The sequence below is a fragment of the Capra hircus genome, chromosome 12, assembly GCF_001704415.2.
Source record: "Capra hircus breed San Clemente chromosome 12, ASM170441v1, whole genome shotgun sequence".
Lineage (NCBI taxonomy): Eukaryota > Metazoa > Chordata > Mammalia > Artiodactyla > Bovidae > Capra > Capra hircus.
Window position 1 is genome coordinate 81305903 of NC_030819.1, and position 21891 is coordinate 81327793.

Sequence of the window (21891 nt, forward strand, 5' to 3'; positions counted from 1 at the left end):
TCCTCTGCTGCATGAATTATGCGCTTCTGTGTCACGGATACTTGTATGCTTGGTGATCTTGTAGGAACCCATAGCTGCTTCAGAGCACAATGGTGTGATATGAAGTGAGGCAGGAAACAGGAGAACCTTTGTCACTGAGTCAGCTGCAAGAAGAAGTAATGTGTATGAATGTACAGTATGGGGAGATCTATGAAAGATCTACTCTCTTTCTCCCAAAAGACTCTGTTCCATGGTACAAGGAGAATTCAGTTCTATTTGGCAGACCTCCATGTCAGTTTGGAAGCAGTAAAAACAACCACAAAAACAAGTCTCATTTCTCAGTGTCTTTAATTCTCCATGTTTTAAGTAACATTTTAATTCTCATTTTGATTTCACTTTGTTTTAATAATCAAGAGCTAACACCCCTCTCCCTTGTATTGAGTACAATTTCCAGTGTAAGGATGCAGCGAAGAATGAATTACAGAGATGAGTCCAGTCATAGGTGCTATGCTTGTGTTTGTCACTGGTACAATTTGAAGGAAAGGCCCTATATCTCTTAATTAAGGCGGGGATGACTTTAAACGATGTTACATCAAGGAGGGCAAAGAACCCCAGCAGATGATGCAAATTTGTTTCAAAATGAGTATTATTAAATAATTCATGTTTTTAATATAGAGAAATTAGGTCATTTTTCCACTCCTCCCACAAATGTTCAATCTTAATATCTAAGTAATGAAACAATACAGAGAGTGTTATCCATCCTGGTACTAACAGAGAATGCCAGTTATGACAGGCTCATTGTTTACTTTAACAGGTAATTTGTGGACTGGAATCATTTAATTGTTCTGAGTACATAATTACATGTCAGCAATTTCCAATTTAATTAAAATGTACAAATCTGAAGATTAAGGGAATTTTTGAATTATTAATCATTTTTCCACTAGGAAATCTTGTTGCTCTGCAGGAGATTTGTCCAGTGTACAACTATACGTATTTTTTTCCTTCTTTTTCGCAGACAGACAATTTTCCCGCAGAGCCCAATTACATGGGCAGCAGGCAGCAGTTTGTTCAAAGGTAAGGCCTATTAAATAACTTTCTCGGCTTCCCCATTTGCATTCGTGTCAAAATTGCTTTGTAAGAGTCTACACTTCAGGTTCAAACTCGTAGAGACAATACTTTCTCTTCTTTTTCTTTATATGTATTTCAGTAGCTCCACGTTTAAGGACCCAGAAAGAGCCAGCCTGAGAGACAGTGGGCACGGGGACAGTGATCAGGCTGACAGTGACCAAGACACTAACAAAGGCTCCTGCTGTGACATGTCTGTTAGGGAGGCGCTCAAGATGAAAACGACTTCAACTAAAAGCCAACCACTTGAACAAGGTGAGTGAAGCCTTCCAATGCTTACCAAGTATAAAGCTTAAGCAATATTAAACCTCAGAATACTAGTTGTAGTTTATCACCTTCGAATGGAGCTTTTATAATATAGCAAAACAAGCAGTAATCCCAAGGTTGCCTCACACAAAAAGCAATTTTCAACACTTCAGTAACCACAGGAAAATGAAGTTCATGGATTCTAGCCTGAAATCTTCCTGGAATGAGAAATTTTCCAAAGTCACTAGATTATACTTATTTTTATGAACATTTACTAACCTTTGCTGTTTTGCATTTTAGTAAAGGAAAATATGGTATATGTTAACTAGATATGCACATTTTAATATATTAATATAAAGATTAAATGAATAAATTTAATATATTTAGGTGAAATGAAAACTTGATTGAAATTGTATAGCTCTTAGCAAGGTTGGTATTATTTTTAGTGTGGGTTTTAGCTCCAAAGTCGTTTTTCAAGAGTCAAATAACAGCTAAGCCAGAGTTCTGGCTCCTTCTTTTGATTTACATCTAAGTCTTCCTGGATATCAAATAAACATGGACTTGTTTACTCTGATGGAGGTAAAAAGAAATGCTTCTTCATGAATATATATGTCTTTTATAAAAGTCTAACTTCAATTCATTAGCTCGATATGTCTTTTTATTAATAGCAATATTTTTATTGTTTTAAACACAGTAGAATGTTTATTAATGATTCACCCAAAGAAAATTAAGCTACTCTTTTGTGTAAGACTTAGATGCTGTGAAAAAGCTTTTTTATATCCAACTATAAAAAGTAAAAAGAACTGTTGCATAAATTGAATTTCAGAGTTATAAATGCATATTATATTAGTTAATATTAGTTTTCAAAATATTGATGATATGCAAGTATGTTTGATATTTAAGTTTTGAGGAGCTATATTTAAACTATTTGAATTTACTTATTTATTCTTCTAAGTCTTTTAATGATAGATGATTCATAGAAATTAAATTTTTGCCTCTAGTGTAATCTCTCCTATCACATATACATCAGCAGATAGCATGCTTTTTAATTTCTCTAATCATGTTGAAATTTTGATTCAAATATGCACATATACACATATATATACATTCAATACAGAAGTTAATTAATATATATATTTAAGTTTCTGCACTCAATATAATTACGCTGGCCTTATTTTAAGAATGACCCTCTCCAAAGCCTTCTTTTCTAAGTAATAAGTGCCAGATATATTGTAGCAAGTTTTTGCATAACAAGGCAATATTGTTTTAAAAGTTACTTTTAACAAAAGTTATTTGAATACTTACCTAATATTTGCAGTTCTTGCAAATTTGAATGATTATTTGATGTGACATATGTGGTCTTTATGGGTTTGACTATACAATGTCATATAAATATTTTAGGCACATTTTAGGTAATGAATGTTTGGATTTTGATATGTGAATACATAGCCTAACAGACTAATCTACGTCTGTGATAAAGTGGTTTGCAGGTAATTCATTGGCTACTGTTTGTAAAGCTGCATAGAGTAAGTAAAGCATTTACATTTACTGTCATATCTTCATGAGAAAATTTGTTGATTAAAACCAGCCTGCTGCTTACTATGAACTTCTTAATTCCTTTCCATACTCTGAATGAGCAATATAATTGATAAGAATGAAAAAAAAAAAAAAAACAAACCCTGTAAGGTAAGGACATTTATGTCTGAAAATATAGTTTATACTGAAAACCTGTTATTTTTTCCTATTTTGGTATCAAAAAGTAATGTCTTAGAAGGGTGGCTTTTGTTCTTAAAATAACATATAGTTGATGTATAGTTTAATTAATATTACACAGAAAATAACTTCTAGTCTACAAGTAAGAATGCCAATAGAGATGTCTCCTGTAAAAAAAAAAAAAGTAGTTTTCATGTATCCTTATTAACAAACATGAGAAAATTATGAATCTGAAAGCCACACTTAGAAGATAATCTCTGAATTACATAGGAGACTGACTTGTACTTTAAACATGATTTTTGAAGGATTAACTAAAAAAGTATTTCATTGATTGAATGATTGATGGATTTGGCTCATTAATTCATTTAATAAATATCTATTAAATGCTTTCAATAGTAAGGAAAATTAGATACTTTTGGGACATCAGAAATAAATTTTATTTCGAGCCTGCCTTCAAGAAACTGTATGTAACTGTGGTAGAGATGGGAGACTCTCTCTGCGTCTCTCTCCTATCTCCTCTCTCATTTACCTGTATCTCTTATCTGTCTCCCTACCTATCTCTCTATCTACCTCCAATCTGTCTTTTTCTGTCCATCACCTAGATGATCTTTTTGCCTCCCTGGCTCCCTTCCTTTAAGTTTTGTGTTTTTGCTATCTATGTATCTTATGCATACATCTATCTACCTACCTATCTAGACGCAGAGGAGGCGTTTTTACTACTATTGTTTTACTACTATTGTTATTACTTCTATTTTTTTTTACTACTTACCATAAACTATGCTAAATTCATTTTAACATTAGCTTATTTAACCTGAAAACTCTAAAATTGGTAGCATTTGTATCTTACATATAAAAAAACTGAGCTATGGGGAACTTGTTAACGTGCAGAGCAGGTTGGAAGATCTAGATCTGACCAAAATTTATATCTTTTCTATAGAACTTTATCTCCAAATAGTCGAATTTGCTCAAATATACATTCTGATTCATTGCTATGACTAGATATCAAGTAAACTTTGAAGGTTAAGTTAAAACTTGAGTTCATGTATATGAACCTTGGGGGACAATATCAAAATTACTTATATGCATTGAATTATTAGTGGCTAAAACATATTCTTTTTGGTATTCATTGCATTTATAAATAGATGAATATAGTTCCCCTAACATTTATAGATTTTAAGAAACTTTGTCAATGTTCCATGATGTAAGTAGTGAAGTCAGCATTAGAAATAAAATAGCATCCCTCCAGGGTTTGTCCTCTTAACCAATGCTTTATACTATTCATATAACAAATGGTTTACTCAGAAAAATAGATAAATAAATAAATGTTTGAAGAAGCAATCAGCCATTGTCTTGGTCATGGTACTCTGTTAATTTATTTGAAAAGCATCACAAGCACCAATGCTAAATTAATTTAATGCACACCTATAAAGAATAATTTCCTTTACAGACGAAAGAAGATGACAGCAGTATTCAAATAATTATCTCATGTCCAAGTTTCATATGTTAAACACTAATTTTTAATATCTTAAAAAATCTCCTAGAAAACAAATAAATTTCCTTTAAAACAGAAATGAAACAAAAAGAAACCTATTTATCATTTTTGCTCATTCTAAAATATTTATAGTAGTGCCTTAATAGTTTTTAAAAAGTTGTATCATGTTATATTTCATATTTTATATTCATTTAGTTGGCTTTTTTCCCTGTTTAAATTATCTCTATTAAGAAAAATGATGTTCTATTTCTAAATTAAAATACTGTTTTAACTTAGAAATTAAAATCAATTTAAAAAATAATCTTCATATTTTCAATGGACATTTTCTATGCTAATAATGATTTCCCTTTGCAAATAGCTTAGTACATTTGAAATTTTATTTCGTTAACTCAACTGTTGCTATTTTATTTTCTCTTTTTTACCATTAGACTTTTTCCGTTTGTTTTATTCCTGTTATTTGTGTACTTTTGCTACCATCAGTTTAAGCATCCCAGATATACAGCACCAGTATGTGTTGCCCATTATTTTAGAAAAAAAATTTGAAAGGATTCAATAGCTAATTGATGGTATGCACTATAGCTGAAGATAGCTTTAAGGATTTTATGTTAATAAACCCTCTAATAGAAGTTATTTTTGTTTCTCTTAGTGTGATTAAAAAAAAAAAAAAACACCTCTCAAAGAATGTACTTAGTGTCTTACTATTTGAGTTCAGTTTTCTGTCTGCCTCTCTGTCATTAGATTTTTCCCCATATATTCTCCATCAAATATTGAATGTAGATAGGTAGGTTAGTTGTTAGATAGAAAGAGGAGGGAGATAATAGTAAAACAATCTGAATGTTTTGGAGTTCATATGGTGCCCATACTAGCACGTTCACACACACACACACACACACACACATTATTTAATAAGTCATTGTTTATCAGAAAATGACACAGAAAATTGACTAAAATACATTTGATCTTATTCTGCTGATTTTATATTTTGGAATGAGAAAAACTAATTTATATCAAGAACTAATAAAAATGTATAATGTTACTTCTGTAAACAAGAGTCACAATTTTACAAAGAAGAAAAACTCTTTCAAAAATTTGTGAAGTTAATTTACAACTTATACCTCAGAATACCATTTATACTTTGACTTCAAGGAAGTACAGTGCCCTTCAATTTCTATCCACCAGAAACCCTGTAAAGTATTTTGATTGTTAGCAATAATTGCTTTTTTTTTCTTTTAAAAGATGTAATAAGCTTTCCCTAAAATTCAGTAGTCGCTATTGATTCCCAAATAATAAATGTGCAGTTTTTATAAATGCTGACCAGCAATTTCTCTGAGCTTCTTATTGATAGCTCAGTGACTGTTCTCAATTTTTCAAGGATAATCGGTCTTCTGATATCTTTATAGTTCACTGAAACCAACTCCTTGAATTGAAGTCTGATGCTAGTGGAGTAGCATTGTTCATCCTGAGTACTGATGGCCTGGCTTGTGCTAGAGACTGCAATGGAACACCACCCACATGGAATGTAATACTGTGTGGGGGCCAGATTGTTGGTCCCCTCCCTGATGACTGGACTCCAGAACATTTCTGAGCCTCAGGAGTTGTTCCTTTCACATTCATTTTTGTTTCTCATTTTATTTAATTGCCTTATGATTTCTTTTATTCTGTTCAAGTCTATGTCTCCCGTGTTCTCTCTGCTGCCAGAAAAATCTGACTTCTTAAATTATGTTCTGAATTCAAAACATTTCACAGTGGAATCCTTGATTATAATCTAATAAAATATAATCAGCAGAAAGTTGAGAATAAATGAAATACCAAATAAAGTAGGTTTGCTTCAGTGAATTCAGTTTTAAAACTAATCGCATTCTTAAGGGTTGCCTTTCTTCTTTTCAGAGGACATTCTAGAAAACTACAAAACTAAAGTTAAGGGATTTTTTTTTTTTTTTTTTTGGTAGCTGTTCCTTTTTTTCTTTAAGTTAGTGTTTAAATGTTGCTCCTGGATCCCATATTTCATAGCAGGTTTATACTAGTTTCAGTGACTGCAGTATTTGTTACATGATTGCAGAGTTTGGTGAGACTCTGAGGTCCACTCCTTTTAATCTCCCTCCCTAATTCACTGCATAATGATTGCAATGGCACCATATTTCTAATTATGTCTGGAAAGGAAACAGTTTCCACAACCTCTGTTTTACCACGAAGGAGCTATTTCAGAAAGCAGTAGTAGGGAAACAGGAGAGTAGAGGTTGAGATCCTTGTTCATGCGAGTGAATGGGGAGCCATGCATTCAGGATCTGGGGGGAGCTTATTGAGACAGAGGGTTGGGAGGCCAGACACCAAAGTGACCTATGTTACAATTTCCCCTAGAACTGACCCTGATTAGAAAAGTGCTAGCATAGTACTTGGAGAAGGCAGTGGCACCCCACTCCAGTACTCTTGCCTGGAAAATCCCATGGACACGACTGAACGACTTCACTTTCACTTTTCACTTTCATGCATTGGAGAAGGAAATGGCAACCCACTCCAGTGTTCTTGCCTGGAGAATCCCAGGGACAGGGGAGCCTGGTGGGCTGCCATCTATGGGGTCACACAGAGTCAGACATGACTGAAGCGACTTAGCAGCAGCAGCAGCAGCAGCACAGTACTTCTATATTCTCAAGCTTCTGCTCTGTTTTCTCTTCTGCATTATGGTTACCTTTGAATCAAGCAGTGTATTTTCCCAGGCCTACCCAGAACAGGCAACAGCAAATCTACTTCTACAGAAGTAAGAACTTGAAGATGGTGAATGTGTCCATCTTCTCAGCAGCCATCTGGCAGTCTCTGAAAATAATTTTTAAAAGAAATGTTGCTATAAACAATAGGAAATTTGTCTTAGGGAGGGAATGGAAAATTACAGCCATATATAGGGGACGGGAAGGAACTGTTAAATATTTAATGCCAGAGAGAAATAATTTACGAAATTTTAGAGGAACTTTTGCTTTATGATTTGCATACATGGTGTTTAAGAAATTGTATTATTTGCCAAGAATTCATATTATTTTCAAGCCCTGTGAGTTTTTATTACGCTGCATCTATCCCAAGAACACTGTAATATCATTTGCGCCACCTCCCTGTGCTGTCTTTTAGGACCTTCCAAATTCATCTGGCTTTAAATTTTACTAGATAAAATGTTCTCAAACTGTGAGCAGCTTCACTTTATTTTTGCTTACCAGGCTTTGCAACTGTCCCATAGTTCACCTAACTTTAATAGTTTCAATGACATCTCTTTTTCTCATGTGCAAACATCTGCTTCTAGAATTCAGCATCTGGTATCATGAAAATAGAGAGATTTTATCACCCTCACATTTGTTGCTCATCGTAAAGTCTTTCTAACAAGTGTTGCATGATTTACTATAGACTCAATGTGATTTTGAGATTCTCTTGCTTTTAATAAGCACAGCAATGACTTTTGCTGAAACATCCCAATTAGGAAATGTTGGGAGAGTATTTCCCAAACTTTTGAAACTAGTTTTGCCGTATACTAGGGGCAACGGAACCCTCCCCAGCCTTAGAATTACACACTCTCAAATATTCCCAATCAACTAGAGGATTTTAAATTTTTAAATAATATTTATAAATAATCCCAATGTATTTTTTTAATTTTTATAAATAAAATTCTATACGAGTCATATGCATTTTTATGAAACCAGGAGTGTGCCCATAAATGCTAAAAATATAAAATGGTTATCAGCTCCTTTGTTAATTAAGAAATGCAAGAAAATCATGTCATTTGGTCTAAAACCTCCCAGTAATTTCCTGTTATTTCACTTTAATAACATGTTCTAATATTGAAGGTTCTCTATTCTTTTGAAAGCCATATTACAAAACTTCATGGTAGGAATCCTTGAAGTATAACTCCTCTATTGTGTAGATAAGAAAACAGATTGACTTCCATGGGGTCATCAAGCTAGCTGAAGAGGTAGTACTTGTTCCAAGTTTATAATTTTCTGTCTAGAGCCCTTTCCAGTCTTCTGTGTCACTCCTGTGTCACATTAATAGACACCTCAAAATCTCTGAAGAGGCCCTTCAGGTTCATCATCATACTTCTTTTCCTTATTAATCTGAAGAAGTCAACTGCCATGCTCCAGAGCTTGATTCTTTCATAGATATTGAATAAATACTTCACATATTCCTATATCTTATATATATTGAATAAAGATATTGAATTAAAGTTCCAAAAGGTCAATTAAATGTATCATTCCTTAAGCTATATAATGATGCTTCTGGATTTTTTGTCACCAGGCATTCTCAAATAAATATTCTTTTCAATCTGGATATATTACCTATACCTCTCCTAACTGTGGGTCCTTGATACCTTCTTAGCATGCTAAGGAATGGTGGTGCCAAAAGAGATTTTCATTCATTCATTCAATATTTTAATAAATGATTGTGTCAGGGATACAAAGATATATGAAAACACAGGCTGGGTCCTCAAGAAGTTCACACTGTATTAAGGGAATTTGACATACAATCATGAGATTGGTGCACTGAGATGTTTGCCCTGAGTATTAATGGAGTCAGGAGAATGGAAACCCTGCCCGGATTTGGAGGATCATAGAACATTCCTGGAGAAGAAGACATCAGAGCTGATTCTTTAGCATATGTTTAGCTCTTTTGGCAGAGTGAAGTTGGGGTGGGTGGGAACATGACAGGCACTCTCAGAAACACAGGAAAGGAAGCAGAGTTTGGCAGGCTGCTTAGAGGCATGTGAGTAGAGATGTGTGAGAATAGTAATGCAGAATAGAGCCTGGGGAGGTGAGTAGAAGCCCAATGATGGGACCACTGAAACGCAGCCCTGGGAGGTAGCGGTATGCTAGTTATGGCAGTGTCTTGGGAAATAGGAATACAATTAGAAAGCTGGGCAAGTAACACAACGCAAGACAGTATGAGGCCTAGAGTGGTAAAGAAAGAAATGGAACAAAGTGGAAGATTCAAAAGTTTTAGTATACGTCATTACTTTTATGATTATAATGAATTGCTTAGTATTCACTTGAAATTGATTTTGATATAAGGATTTCTAAAGGAAAAAATAATTTGATGCCCAAGTAAATGGAATATCACTTGAATTATTTAGTGCATTTTAATGCATTTAAGTAAGTCTTATGTAGTATATACCACATATAGTAAATTAACACATAAATATTTGAGATGTTAGCTTTTTCTCTAAAAGATCAATGTTTATTTGTACATAGGAATCAATTTAATAAAGAAATTTACCATTCAAGTATGCTGGAGAGAAAAACAAACAAGGAGAAAACTTCAGTTTGATAGATCTTTGAGAAAAGTTTCAGAAAGCAGTGAGGTAGTATACAACTTGGTGTGATAATGAATTTTAGGATTGTGACTTGGGTAACTGAGTTTTAGTAAAGTGGTAGACACAGGGTGAGAGTATCATGGGGAAAGCATTTGGAAAGTCAAAACCATTTAGAAGATTAACAGAGAGACGACTTAAATTACCATTTGGTAATGAGAGGAAAAGACCCTGATGCTGGGAAAGATTAGGGGTGGGAGGAGAAGGGGACGGCGGAGGATGAGATGGCTGGATGGCATCACCGACTCTATAGACATGAGTTTGAGTAAACTCTAGGAGCTGGTGATGGACAGGGAAGCCTGGCGTGCTGCGGTCCATGGGGTCTCAAAGAGTTGGACATGACTGAGCGACTGAACTGAGCTGAATGAGAGGAGAGGTTGGCGATATAAACACAGAAACCATTGACATAGTATCATACTTAAAGTAAACCGATGACAGGGATTATTGAGAGAAAAGACAATAGGATCCATGCTAGAATCTGGCTAAAACAACAGTAAGAAGTTGGGAAAGAGTAAAGTTCAACAGTTGTTCAATCAGCAAAGAGACAAGGCATAATCTGTATGTTCTATGACAAGGCAAAATCTGGAGGACAGCTATGTGAATTATTTGACTAAAGCCAAGAGTTTTTAGATTTCATTTCCAACCATCATAATAGAGAGCCAAATTAAATCAATTCATCAAACCAATCTAGACAAGTCTGATTTTATTCAAAACAAAATCTGAGGACAGTTCCGAATGCATGATCTCACATCACTGGCATAAATGTATGATTCCAGAACTCACCACTTAAAAAAAAGGAACATTTACCTGAAATCATATATTTTGAATTTTTACTGTAACTCAGTATTTTTGTGTATTTGTTGTGTATATTTATTATGCATTTCTTATTCATTATGTGTATGTGTATAGTATATGGGGAGATCCCCTGGAGAAGAGGATGGCCACCCACTCCAGTATTCTTTTTTTAAAATTTTTATTTATTTATTAAAAATTAATTAATTTATTTTAATTGGAGGCTAATTACTTTACAATATTGTAGTGGTTTTTGCCATACATTGACATGAATCAGCCATGGCTGTACATGTGTTCCCCATCCTGAATCCCACCTCCACCCTCCCTCCCCATCCCATCCCTCAGGGTCATCCCAGTGTACCAGCCCCGAGCACCCTGTCTCATGCATCGAGCCTGGACTGGTGATCTGTTTCACATATGGTAATTTACATGTTTCAGTGCTATTCTCTCAAATCATCCCACCCTTGCCTTCTCCCACCAAAGCAGACCAAAAGACTATCCTTTACATCTGTGTCTCTTTTGCTGTCTCTCATATAGGGTCATTGTTACCATCTTTCTAAATTCCATATATATATGCATTAGTATACTGTATTGGTGTTTTTCTTTCTGACTGCTTCACTCTGTATAATAGGCTCCTTCTTGCTTGGAGAATCCCTTGGAGAATCCCAAGAGCCTGAGGGATTACAGTCCATGGGGTTACAGAGTTGGACATGACTGCAGTGACTTAGTATATATAGTATATGACACTGTCTTAGATGCTCTGCTAAATATTTATTCAACAAATATTTGTTAGGTTTTTGGTATGTGTCAGGAACTTCTCCAAATGCTGAGGATGGAATAATAAGCAGAATAAATATTCCTGTTCACATGAACCTTATATTTGAATGAGAATGTGATTCCCAAATGAACCCTCTTCAGAGTCATGACCCCAATTCTCATAGAACTTATAGTCAGAAAATATAAAATGTAGAAAGTAACATGCTATTGATTAGGTATAAATAAAAGTGTGAAAGTTTCAAAAGAAGGGATAGAATACTGATCATTATTCCAGGAAGACTCCATACATAAGATGAAATTTGAGCTAGGGTTTAAGGAATGAACAAAGTTTTTACTGTGAGATAGAAGAAATAGAACAAAACCATAAAACAACCATAGGATTCAGAAGTAATATTTAGGGGATAATGAACAGTTCAGTGTATCTAGAGGAAAACCTATAGAAGGAAGAAAATATGCAAATGGAAGCAGGAAAGAGTGGCCAGTAAAGAAGGGGAAATAGGCAGTGATAGTGTCCCCAGTGGTCAAAGAGAGACAAGAAGCGTGTTGACTCTAGAGAAATTAAAAAACAAAAAATGAGGCTCACGGACACCTATTCAATCTGATTACTACAGGTCTATCTAGGTTTCCATGAAAGAAGTTATGATGGGGTAATGAAAAAGGGAAACAGATTTTTAAAGATTATACCACTGAAGCATCATCAGGAAATGGGGATAGACATTTTTCTTATTCCAAGATAATAATGGAATAAGAGAAAGAAAGGGGGGAAAATATCTAAAGAAGGTGGTATTATAGATGGAAATTGCTTTAATTATTCAAGGTAACTGAGTATCAATATACTGAAGTAAATAATCCACCTAGAAGGAATTATTGAAGAATTGAATTAAATAGATATTATTTGAGCATAAAAGGGGAGGCTAGCTTTAAAGTGAAGATAAACTTTTTCTGTAAGGGAAAGATAACAAGATTTGAAAAGATAAACAGGAAGGTAGAGGCAAAAGTAAAGTAATTGTTGGTTCTGATCTTCTCTATAAAGTGGAAAGCAGATTTCCTTAAGCTCATTATTTCACAGAAATGCTTGTATAATATAAATGACACTCAGATTTGTGAAAAGCTAGAGGAGTTCAGACAGTTACCAAGATAATCTATTGCAAGATGAACATCTGTCAAAAACAGATACTGCCATTATTTCATATTTATAATTGTTGAAAAAATAAGAACATATATTATACCAACCCGAAGACATTACCATATTTAAATTATCTCCTCATGTACTTTTCAATTTTATAGCTTGCTTGGAGTTTTCCAGAAAGATGTTTTGATGTGTAAGCCTACAGTCTAGATTTTTCTAGAATTATATTGTTTCAAATTCCACTTAGAAAGATGATATATTGCGTATACCATATTTTATGTTTTAGCCCCACTGTGATCTGTGCCAGTACTTGCAATTAAACACATTATCAGTTTTGCAGTCAAAAGCCTTAAATATTCACACTAAATGGAATAAATGAATAATATAGATAAGCCTATGTCAATTCAAGTTAGTTTTTTCCACCAAATGAGTAGCAAAATAACATCCAGACCTGAAATCGTTTTCTGATTTCAAAATGGGCAAGAAATTGTAGGCTTGTACTCAATTTGCATATTGGAGCTTTTCATTCTTTAAACTCTTGATAACTAATAGTATTGATGATGATCCCAGTAGTAACATGATGATAAATATATATATATATATAAACAAGAGAAACTATTTAATCAAGTTTCCTATTAAGTCATAATAGAAATCTGCAATGGGGGGAGTCTTAAGATCAAATGGAGATTAAAATATTCTATAATCATTTTCATGTGATAAATACTTACTTTGGGAAGGACACTTAAATGTTTAATCATATCATAAGAAGATTTTGAGTAGTATTTTTAGGATTTGTAGACAGATAACAAAAGCCCTCCTACCTCTGATACAGGATATACTTTTGAAACAAAATACATATTTCATGGAGATTGATTCCTCTGCCCTGGATTTTTTTTTTTTTTTTGAGGTTTTGAAAATTCATACTGAGAGATGAAACTCTGTTTTGTTTTTGCCCTGAGTCATTTCCTTCCTAATTTTAATTACTGTGTTTATTACATAATATCCTTTTATAGCCGTCTGAGCTTTTACCTCTAAAAGCTGACATTTTTAAAGATATTTAAAATAAGGATGGCATGAAAACTTCAGAAAATTTTAATACGTGCAGAATGCCTTCATGACGTGTTCCTCCACACGGTTGGAAAACAATAGACAACATATTGAATCTTAAGTAAATATACCTGATAACTTTATTTTTCACTCTTTGAGTTGTGACTCCTGTTCAGGAATGACTCTCATTAGCATTAATATATGAATGAATTAATTCCATACATTTGATTTCAGTACCCATGTATATGACTGTGCCTTCAAGGTGTTTAGTTTTTGAAGTTGTCATTCCTCTGTCCATCTAGGTATAGTTCCATTTGTTAAATACTGTAATATATGTAATAAGTAAAAATAAAATTAATTCTGCTGGAGAAATGAATAGAGAATTACTTCATGAATTAGATGAGCCTCTAATAGTGTCTTGTAAGTAGAGTAGGATTGCAGGATATAGGTGAATTGAATGTCTGAAGATAGGATAATAGCAAGAACCAAGATCATGCTAGAAATGTCACAAGTCATAGCATGATCCAGGTTTCCCTGGTGGCTCAGACAGTAAAGCTTCTGTTTGCAATGCAGGAGACCTGGGTTCGATTCCTGGGTTGGGAAGATCCCCTGGAGAAGGAAATGGCAGTCCACTCAAGTATTCTTGCGTGGAGAATCCCATGGACGGAGAAGCCTGGTGGGCTACTGTCCAATGGGTTGCAAAGAGTCAGACATGACTGAGCAACTTCCCTTTCAATTTCTTTCATAGCGCGATCCAGGAGTGGCAGATAAATAGGGATATTTTTATTGGAGTTTGGTGTATAAAGTTATAATGGAGAGTAGTTGGACCAAATAAAAGGACTAGGGTCAGATTATGAACACCTTAAATGCTGTACTAAGAATTTTGAATCTAATTATATAGGCCATTAAAAACTTTGAGTAGAGTTACTTGATCAGAATTTTGTTATAGATGATTCAATTAATATTATACCAGAGAAGGGTTGGAAATCAAAGGAAATCAAAGGCCAAGACTAATCATCCATCAAATTTCAAAGGGACGGTAGCATGTTTAATATTTTCTAATTTTTGTGTATTGTAATTTAATTGCTGAGCTCAAGAGTTTTCATTGAAATCATTCTGAGCAATAAATGTAACTCAAAATACAGATTATTCACTTCAAAGGACCATCTATTTGTGTCTGTCAACTATGAACAAAGTTGATTTTTCTCTTTCATTTTTATTTATAGCAGAGCTGAACACTCTACCTTAAATAGCTATCTTAATGAAACCCTTAAAAGATTATAAATGTATAACAAACTGTATAGACTTATCCAATCAGATAACAAAAGAACAGCTAATAGTTACAGGTCACTAAAAAGAAAATAAACAGCTACTATATGTCAACGACTGCACCAAGCACCTTTATGCAAGTTTGTCCTTATAGCAAGTTGGTGAAATGACTGTTATCTCTAATAGATGAAAAACCTGAGCATAAAGGACTGAAGTAGCTTACCCGTGGTTGATGCCCTCAGCAGTGTAGCCCTTGTCGCCCTGATGTCATTTGTGTGCCCTCTTCATTCTGGTCCTTTTTGCTTATTTATAGTCTTCAATAACAATGTGCAAAGGAGAGTTCACAGGGAAGTTATACTAGTATTTCTAAATTGAAAATAGGATATCTTACTTTTGAAAGTAGAGTTGAATCTGATGATGTATGTCTAAGTATACAGAGATATGAGCGGCTCTTCAGTAGCACATATAGTCATCTCTTTGCCATCATTTTATTATTATCATCATTATGACTTCCTCTGCAGTGGTATCTGATAGTGAGATGATTGTTTTTTCATCCTTATATACACTGTTTGTCTTTACCCCAAATAACATTTATTTCAGCTCTACAGATCCTGCAGTTAACCTAGTCATTAGACAAAAGACACAACACTTGCCATGCTAACATTTTGATACTATTTGAAAAATACTTTGCATATACTTTGAAAAATCACCTTCATCTGTGAGGGCTATCTTTTTTTATCAATGTGTAATTGCTGTTAAACAAAGAATATAACAAGATAGTTCCAGATATGTTTTCTACCTCCCCATTCATTTCCATCATTTGATAAAAAAGATACTCTTACTATTTTTGAGTAATAAAATACGTTTTGTGTTTAAAGTGCTATCTGCATCAAGCTCTAGCATTAGTTTGCTTTTAAGCCTATGACAGACTCCTTCAAGTTATCTATTATAGACACGAATTTAATTCTGCTTTATTCACAATCCATAATTTGTTAAACACTAGAGTCCATATACATTCTTAAGAAATGTCACAGTTCTCTAGATATTTGATCAAAGTTTTTGTTCAATTAAAATGGAGCAAAAATGGAACAAATTCTATGAAATACTGGAGACAAATTAGCAAAATGAAAGCTTATCTTGTGAGTGAGTGCAGCAACCAGACCAAGGTTGGGCAGGTAAAGATTCCATAGGGCTTAGAAGTGCTCCTTCATGTCACTGGGCCCAGAGCTACATTTGCAGTAAAATAATTAGATTTTAATCCCAGCAGGTAGTGTTCATTTATTTGTGAAATGCTGATGTGTGCATGCATGCATACATGTTAGTCGTATCCCACTCTTTGCGACCCCATGGATTATATCCTGGGGTGAAAATACATTGTTGGTGAAAATACATGTACTGATTTTTAATAGTGTCAGTTTATATAAATCCACCTAAAGTAATAGAGATGTGGTAAAAATAAAAGTGGAAATGAAGGCTTTGCCAAAAGTGATAATAGATGATACTAAGAAAAGGCATGAAAGTACTCATACATTGAATAGTTATTAAAAAGAAGAGAAAGTGTAGTTCTTCAGGGCATGATGAGAGACCCCCTTGAATTCATACAAGAACATATATTTAAAATAATAAAGGTTAAAGAAACAACACTCTGAAAGCCAAAGTTTTCTAGATTTCTCCCTTGCATTTTACTGAGAACACCAATAGTATGTTTTTGCTCTCTCTTTGCTTCTATAAAATATTGAGATTTTTAAAAACTAGGCTACATAAAACTCCAGAGGTTAGGAAATACACTTACTACTAGATTTTTTTATGGGATATAACTGTGACTTTCTATCTTTTGATTAATATTTATTTTCTGTTTTATACCTACACAAATTTATTTTCTGTTTTATACCCACACATGTTTGTATGAAAACATACGTGAGTTTGTGTTCACATATATTTATCTTCAATATTTAAATGACCAAAGCTTATTTTTTTTAAAATTACACTTAGCCTATATCCATGAGAATATCATTAACTTCTCCAATGTATTGTAATTGTGCTTGGAAATTATATCAGGTTACTAGAGACTTGTCCTTGAAATTACAAAATGTACGAACAATATATAATGTGTCTTCAAATAGATTTATTAGCACAAGAGTATTCAAAAGCCATTAACAACCTAATTATTTCTATGTCCACATGACAATATTTTATTAACCATCATTTACAAAATTTTGAATGTGGAAAAGGATAAAAAGAGAAGCTTATTAAAAAGCCACAGGGCAATTTACTGATTTTTAGGTTATGAATGTACGTTAGTTGCTCAGTTGAGTCTGACTCTTTGCGACCCCATGGACTATAGCTTGCCAGGCTCCTCCGTCCATGGGAGTTTTTCAGGCAAGAATACTAGATGAGTTGCCATTTTCCTCCTCCAGTGGATATTCCCAACCCGGGGATCAAACCCATATCTCCTGTGTCTCCTATATTGCAGACAGATTCTTTACGTTCTGAGCCATCAGGGAGGCCCTTTTACGTTTTGAGTAATATGTTTTTATGAATAGAGGTTACATGTTTTTCTTAATTTGCTTTTGGAATTGTGTTTTGAATATAAATATGTACATTCATTTCAGTATATTTATTACATCCGTTAATTTTAACACTCTGGATACTTTTATTAATACCATTAAATCAGCGTTTGAGTGATTTGCTATCATTTCCTTCAGATATAACCAGTTTTTCTCTGGTATTAATTCAATAATGTTAAACTACTCAATTTCCCTTTAATAATAACACAGTACAGTCAGTAATTCTATATGGGGGAGGAACCTATCTGTATCATGAATTACTTTAAAAGAAGATAGATTTCTATCTTGTTTTAATTCAAAAATGTACTGAAATTCAAATGAGTCAATAGTATGTTGCTATATAAATCCTTATTAACATCTTCAAAGATAAGTAGATGTGATAGATAGTAATTAGTGAGTTATCTATAATTTGTGTCTAATTTAAGGGAGACTAAAAGTAGTTTGTTCCTTTACAACTATAAGTACCCTTTTATAGTTCTGCTTCTGTTCTTAACGTTCAATATCCATTAAAATATTCAAAAAGGTAAATAAACCTACTTAGTAATAATTATATTAATGTACACTTGGTAATAATTATATTGATGTATAAATTAAACTGACACCTCAAAGTGATGCATATTTTTTCTATCTTCTCAAGTATAGGTTATATTAAAGGATTAAACATTTATTTGTTCCAGAAACCGTACATGGCACTAGGGAAAGACATTATACACAAAACAAACCTAAGTCCTGATCTTTTGTTGCTCACCTCAGTAGATGTTTGTGCTATTAAAAGTTCTTGGAACATCTAATTTGACTTTTTGTTACTGAGACATCTCAGTCTGAATACACAACTTAGATCTACCATGTGAAAAATCAGCAGCTATGTGGAAATAAGCTTTAAAACTTAGGTGAGATAAAAGTATATCTTACCTACACCTGGGAAAGTTGTAGGATGGAATTTATATTCCCTTCAAATCGATAAAAATAGTGAATGATATCCTGCATGGAATCCTTGAAGAGAAAAATGGCATGAGGTAAAATCTGAATAAAGTATGGACATTATTTTATCAGTAAAATAATGATGTTAAGATAGGCCCATTTTGTGAGAGATCCATGCAACTCTCTAGTATCCTCGCCATTGTTCTGTAAATCTAAAACTTCTGAAATTTTGAAATTATTTTAAAAATTATTAACTTTGGAAGAGAAAAAAATGAGGATACCAAATTGTGCAGAACTTTAGATAATAACTGAAGTATTTTAGCATTTTTAATGACAAGTAGGGGGACATTGAAAATGTGTGGGCAGGAGACTAGTGTAATGAATGCAATCATTTAGAGACACCATTTCCTACTACTGCGCAGACAAATTGTAGGAAGGGAGTGGTGATTTCCAAAAGATCAATCTGATTCAGTAATTTCCATACAAAGTGATAAAGGCAGAATTAATGTGGTAGTCAGTATGACTGGAAAGATAAAGATTTGACACAATACAATCAAGTAATTAACAGTATTTGTCAATTTATTAGATACGAAACCTATCAGAGAAACAAAGTGTGGGTGATTTAGAGGAGAGATGTATGACATAATAAACTGCATATAGAATAAAACTAAAATGTAATTTTAGACTTAGAAATTACAATTGCTGATAGTGTTATATTGGTTAGAGTAAAGGAAGATAAATTTGAGTTCCCAAGGTTAAATGAAATTTAATCATTTCCTACAGGAATATCTTTTGGTTAAATAATTTGAAATCTCTTGAGCAAAGAACAAAGAATGTTTGGAATTTTTGAGCCTAGAATGTCACTGTGGTCTGTTTTACAACTTTTTTTTTGTTATGATAATGATTGGTCTTTTATTTTAAATATTCATATTTCCTCATAAGCGCATCATGAACCATACCTCTTAATGCATAAACTAAGAATGAGGAGTAAAATAGGAAAATTTCCAGTTGCCAGACATCTCTTAATCAGTAATCTCTAATACATATTCAGAATATTAATTAATGGTTATAAAGAAGTCTAAGAATGGCACACTGCTCCAATTCCAAATTCATTTGATGAAATGAAATTTTAGGTAGTTAACTTTTATTTTATTCTCATTTACATTTCTACCTTTGATTATTAAAAGTAATTTTATGTTCTGTATTTCACAAGTGGAAAATAAATTACTTCTGAAACTTTTAAAGAAAGGAAAATGGTTTGGAATTAATCGAATTTGAAATTGACCCACAAAACACCAGTAATGACTTGAGAGAGGGCACTGAAACTTATATTCTTATTGTTTGGAACAATAGGAATTGTTTGATGTCAATATTGTTTGATGTCTACCAAGTTTCCCAGAATGTTTTTGTAGACCATTTAAAGTCTTCAAGTTAGAAATAAATTTTGATTAAACACAGTCTCAAATGGATTTAAATTTGTGTTTTATAGACTTGACTGGCTCTTTAGGGTCATTCTTATGAAAGAAACCAACTCTTCATTAACAAAAATTCTAAAGTAGCATCACCAAAAGAATAGCTACAAAATGATTCTCTGAATAATAAAGCAAATGGAACAAATTGTTAAAACTAGGAAATACCGTGAAGGACATGCGGGAGTTCTTTGTGCTATTTTCAAAATTTTGAAAGTATTTAATAATAATTTTTAAACAACCACCACATAACAATGGGAGCTTTTTTGTTTGTTTCATTTTGGCTTTTGTGTATGACATAGATTCCAAATGCTAGGTAATATTAAGAATTGTGTGAAAAGCCTAAATGTAAGTTCTCAGGCCTGGCTCCAATCTACTGAATTAAATCTTCAGAGAATGGTCTGGGAATCTCAGGTGTTATGATGTTTAGAAAACATTACCTGATGACTTTGACAATAATTTTTTCACCAGTCTAGGTTCGATACAGGATATAGGATGCTTGGGTCTGGTGCACTGGGATAACCCAGAGGGATGGTATAGGGAGGGAGGTGGGAAGGGGATTCAGGAGTGGGAACTTATGTACACCTGCGGCGGATTCATGTTTATGTATGGCAAAACCAATACAGTATTGTAAAGTAAAAAAATAATATAATAAAAAAAGAATAAATGGAATAAGACAAAATGAAGAAAAATAAAATTTAAAAACAAAAAAAAAAAAAGAAAGAAAAAAAATGATAGTCTGGGTAGGGGAAAGGGCCTCACATTCATTGTTGCTCTGTATCAGTTCAGTTCAGTTCCGTTCAGTCGCTCAGTCATGTCTGACTCTTCACGACCCCATGAACCGCAGCACTCCAGGCCTCCCTGTCCATCACCAACTGCCAGCGCCTACACAAACTCATGTCCATTGAGTTGGTGATGCCATCCAACCTCATCCTCTGTCATCCCCTTCTCCTCTTGCCCTCAGTCTTTCCCAGCATCAGGATCTTCACAAATGAGTCTGCTCTTTGCATCAGGTGGCCAAAGTATTGGAGTTTCAGCTTCAGCATCAGTCCTTCCAATGAACACTCAGGACTGATCTCATTTAGGATGGAATGTTTAGATCTCCTTGCAGTCCAAGGGACTCTCAAGAGTCTTCTCCAACACCACAGTTCAAAATCATCAATTCTTCGGTGCTCAGCTTTCTTTATAGTCCAGTTCTCACATGCACACAAGACTACTGGAAAAACCATAGCCTTGACTAGATGGAACTTTGTCAGCAATGTAATGTCTCTGCTTTTTAATATGCTGTCTAGGTTGCTCATAACTTTCCTTCTAAAGAGTAAGCATGTTTTAATTTCATGGCTACAGGTACCATCTGCAGTGATTTTGGAGCCCCCTCAAAATAAAGTCAGCCACTGTTTCCACTGTTTCCTCATCTATTTGCCATGAAGTGATGGGACCGGATGCCATGATCTTCGTTTTCTGAATGTTGAGCTTTAAACCAACTTTTTCATTCTCCACTTTCACTTTCATCAAGAGACTCTTTAGTTCTTCTTCACTTTTGGCTATAAGGGTGGTATCATCTGCATATTTGAAGTTATTGATATTTCTCCCTGCAATCTTGATTCCAGCTTGTGCTTCCTCCAGCCCGTTTCTCATGATGTACTGGGCATATAAGTTAAATAAGCAGGGTGACAATATACAGCCTTGATGTACTTCTTTTCCTATTTAGAATCAGTCTGTTCCATGTCCAGTTCTAACTGTTGCTTCCTGACCTGCATACAGGTTTCTCAAGAGGCAGGTCAGGTGGTACGGTATTACCGTCTCTTTCAGAATTTTCCACAGTTTATTGTGATCCACACAGTCAAAGGCTTTGGCATTGTCAATAAAGCAGAAATAGATATTTTTCTGGAACTTTTGTTTTTTCGATGATCCAGCGGATGTTGGCAATTTGATCTCTGCTTCCTCTGCCTTTCCTAAAACCAGCTTGCACATCTGGAAGTTCACAGTTCACATATTGCTGAAGCCTGGCTTGGAGAATTTTA

At 33.9% G+C, this 21891-nt stretch overlaps 1 protein-coding gene across 2 annotated transcripts in view; it reads left to right on the forward strand.

The window, feature by feature from the left end:
• Window positions 1-21891, forward strand: part of PCDH17 (protocadherin 17) — a 113220-nt gene that overhangs the window by 38374 nt on the left and 52955 nt on the right. Inside the window, exons 2-3 of one of the 2 annotated variants that reach the window (XM_018056818.1) lie at window positions 995-1053; window positions 1187-1359. In XM_018056818.1, the coding sequence (XP_017912307.1) occupies window positions 995-1053; window positions 1187-1359 (232 nt within the window). The remainder of the gene's footprint in view (window positions 1-994; window positions 1054-1186; window positions 1360-21891) is intronic. The other variant, XM_018056819.1, reaches the window with a different exon arrangement.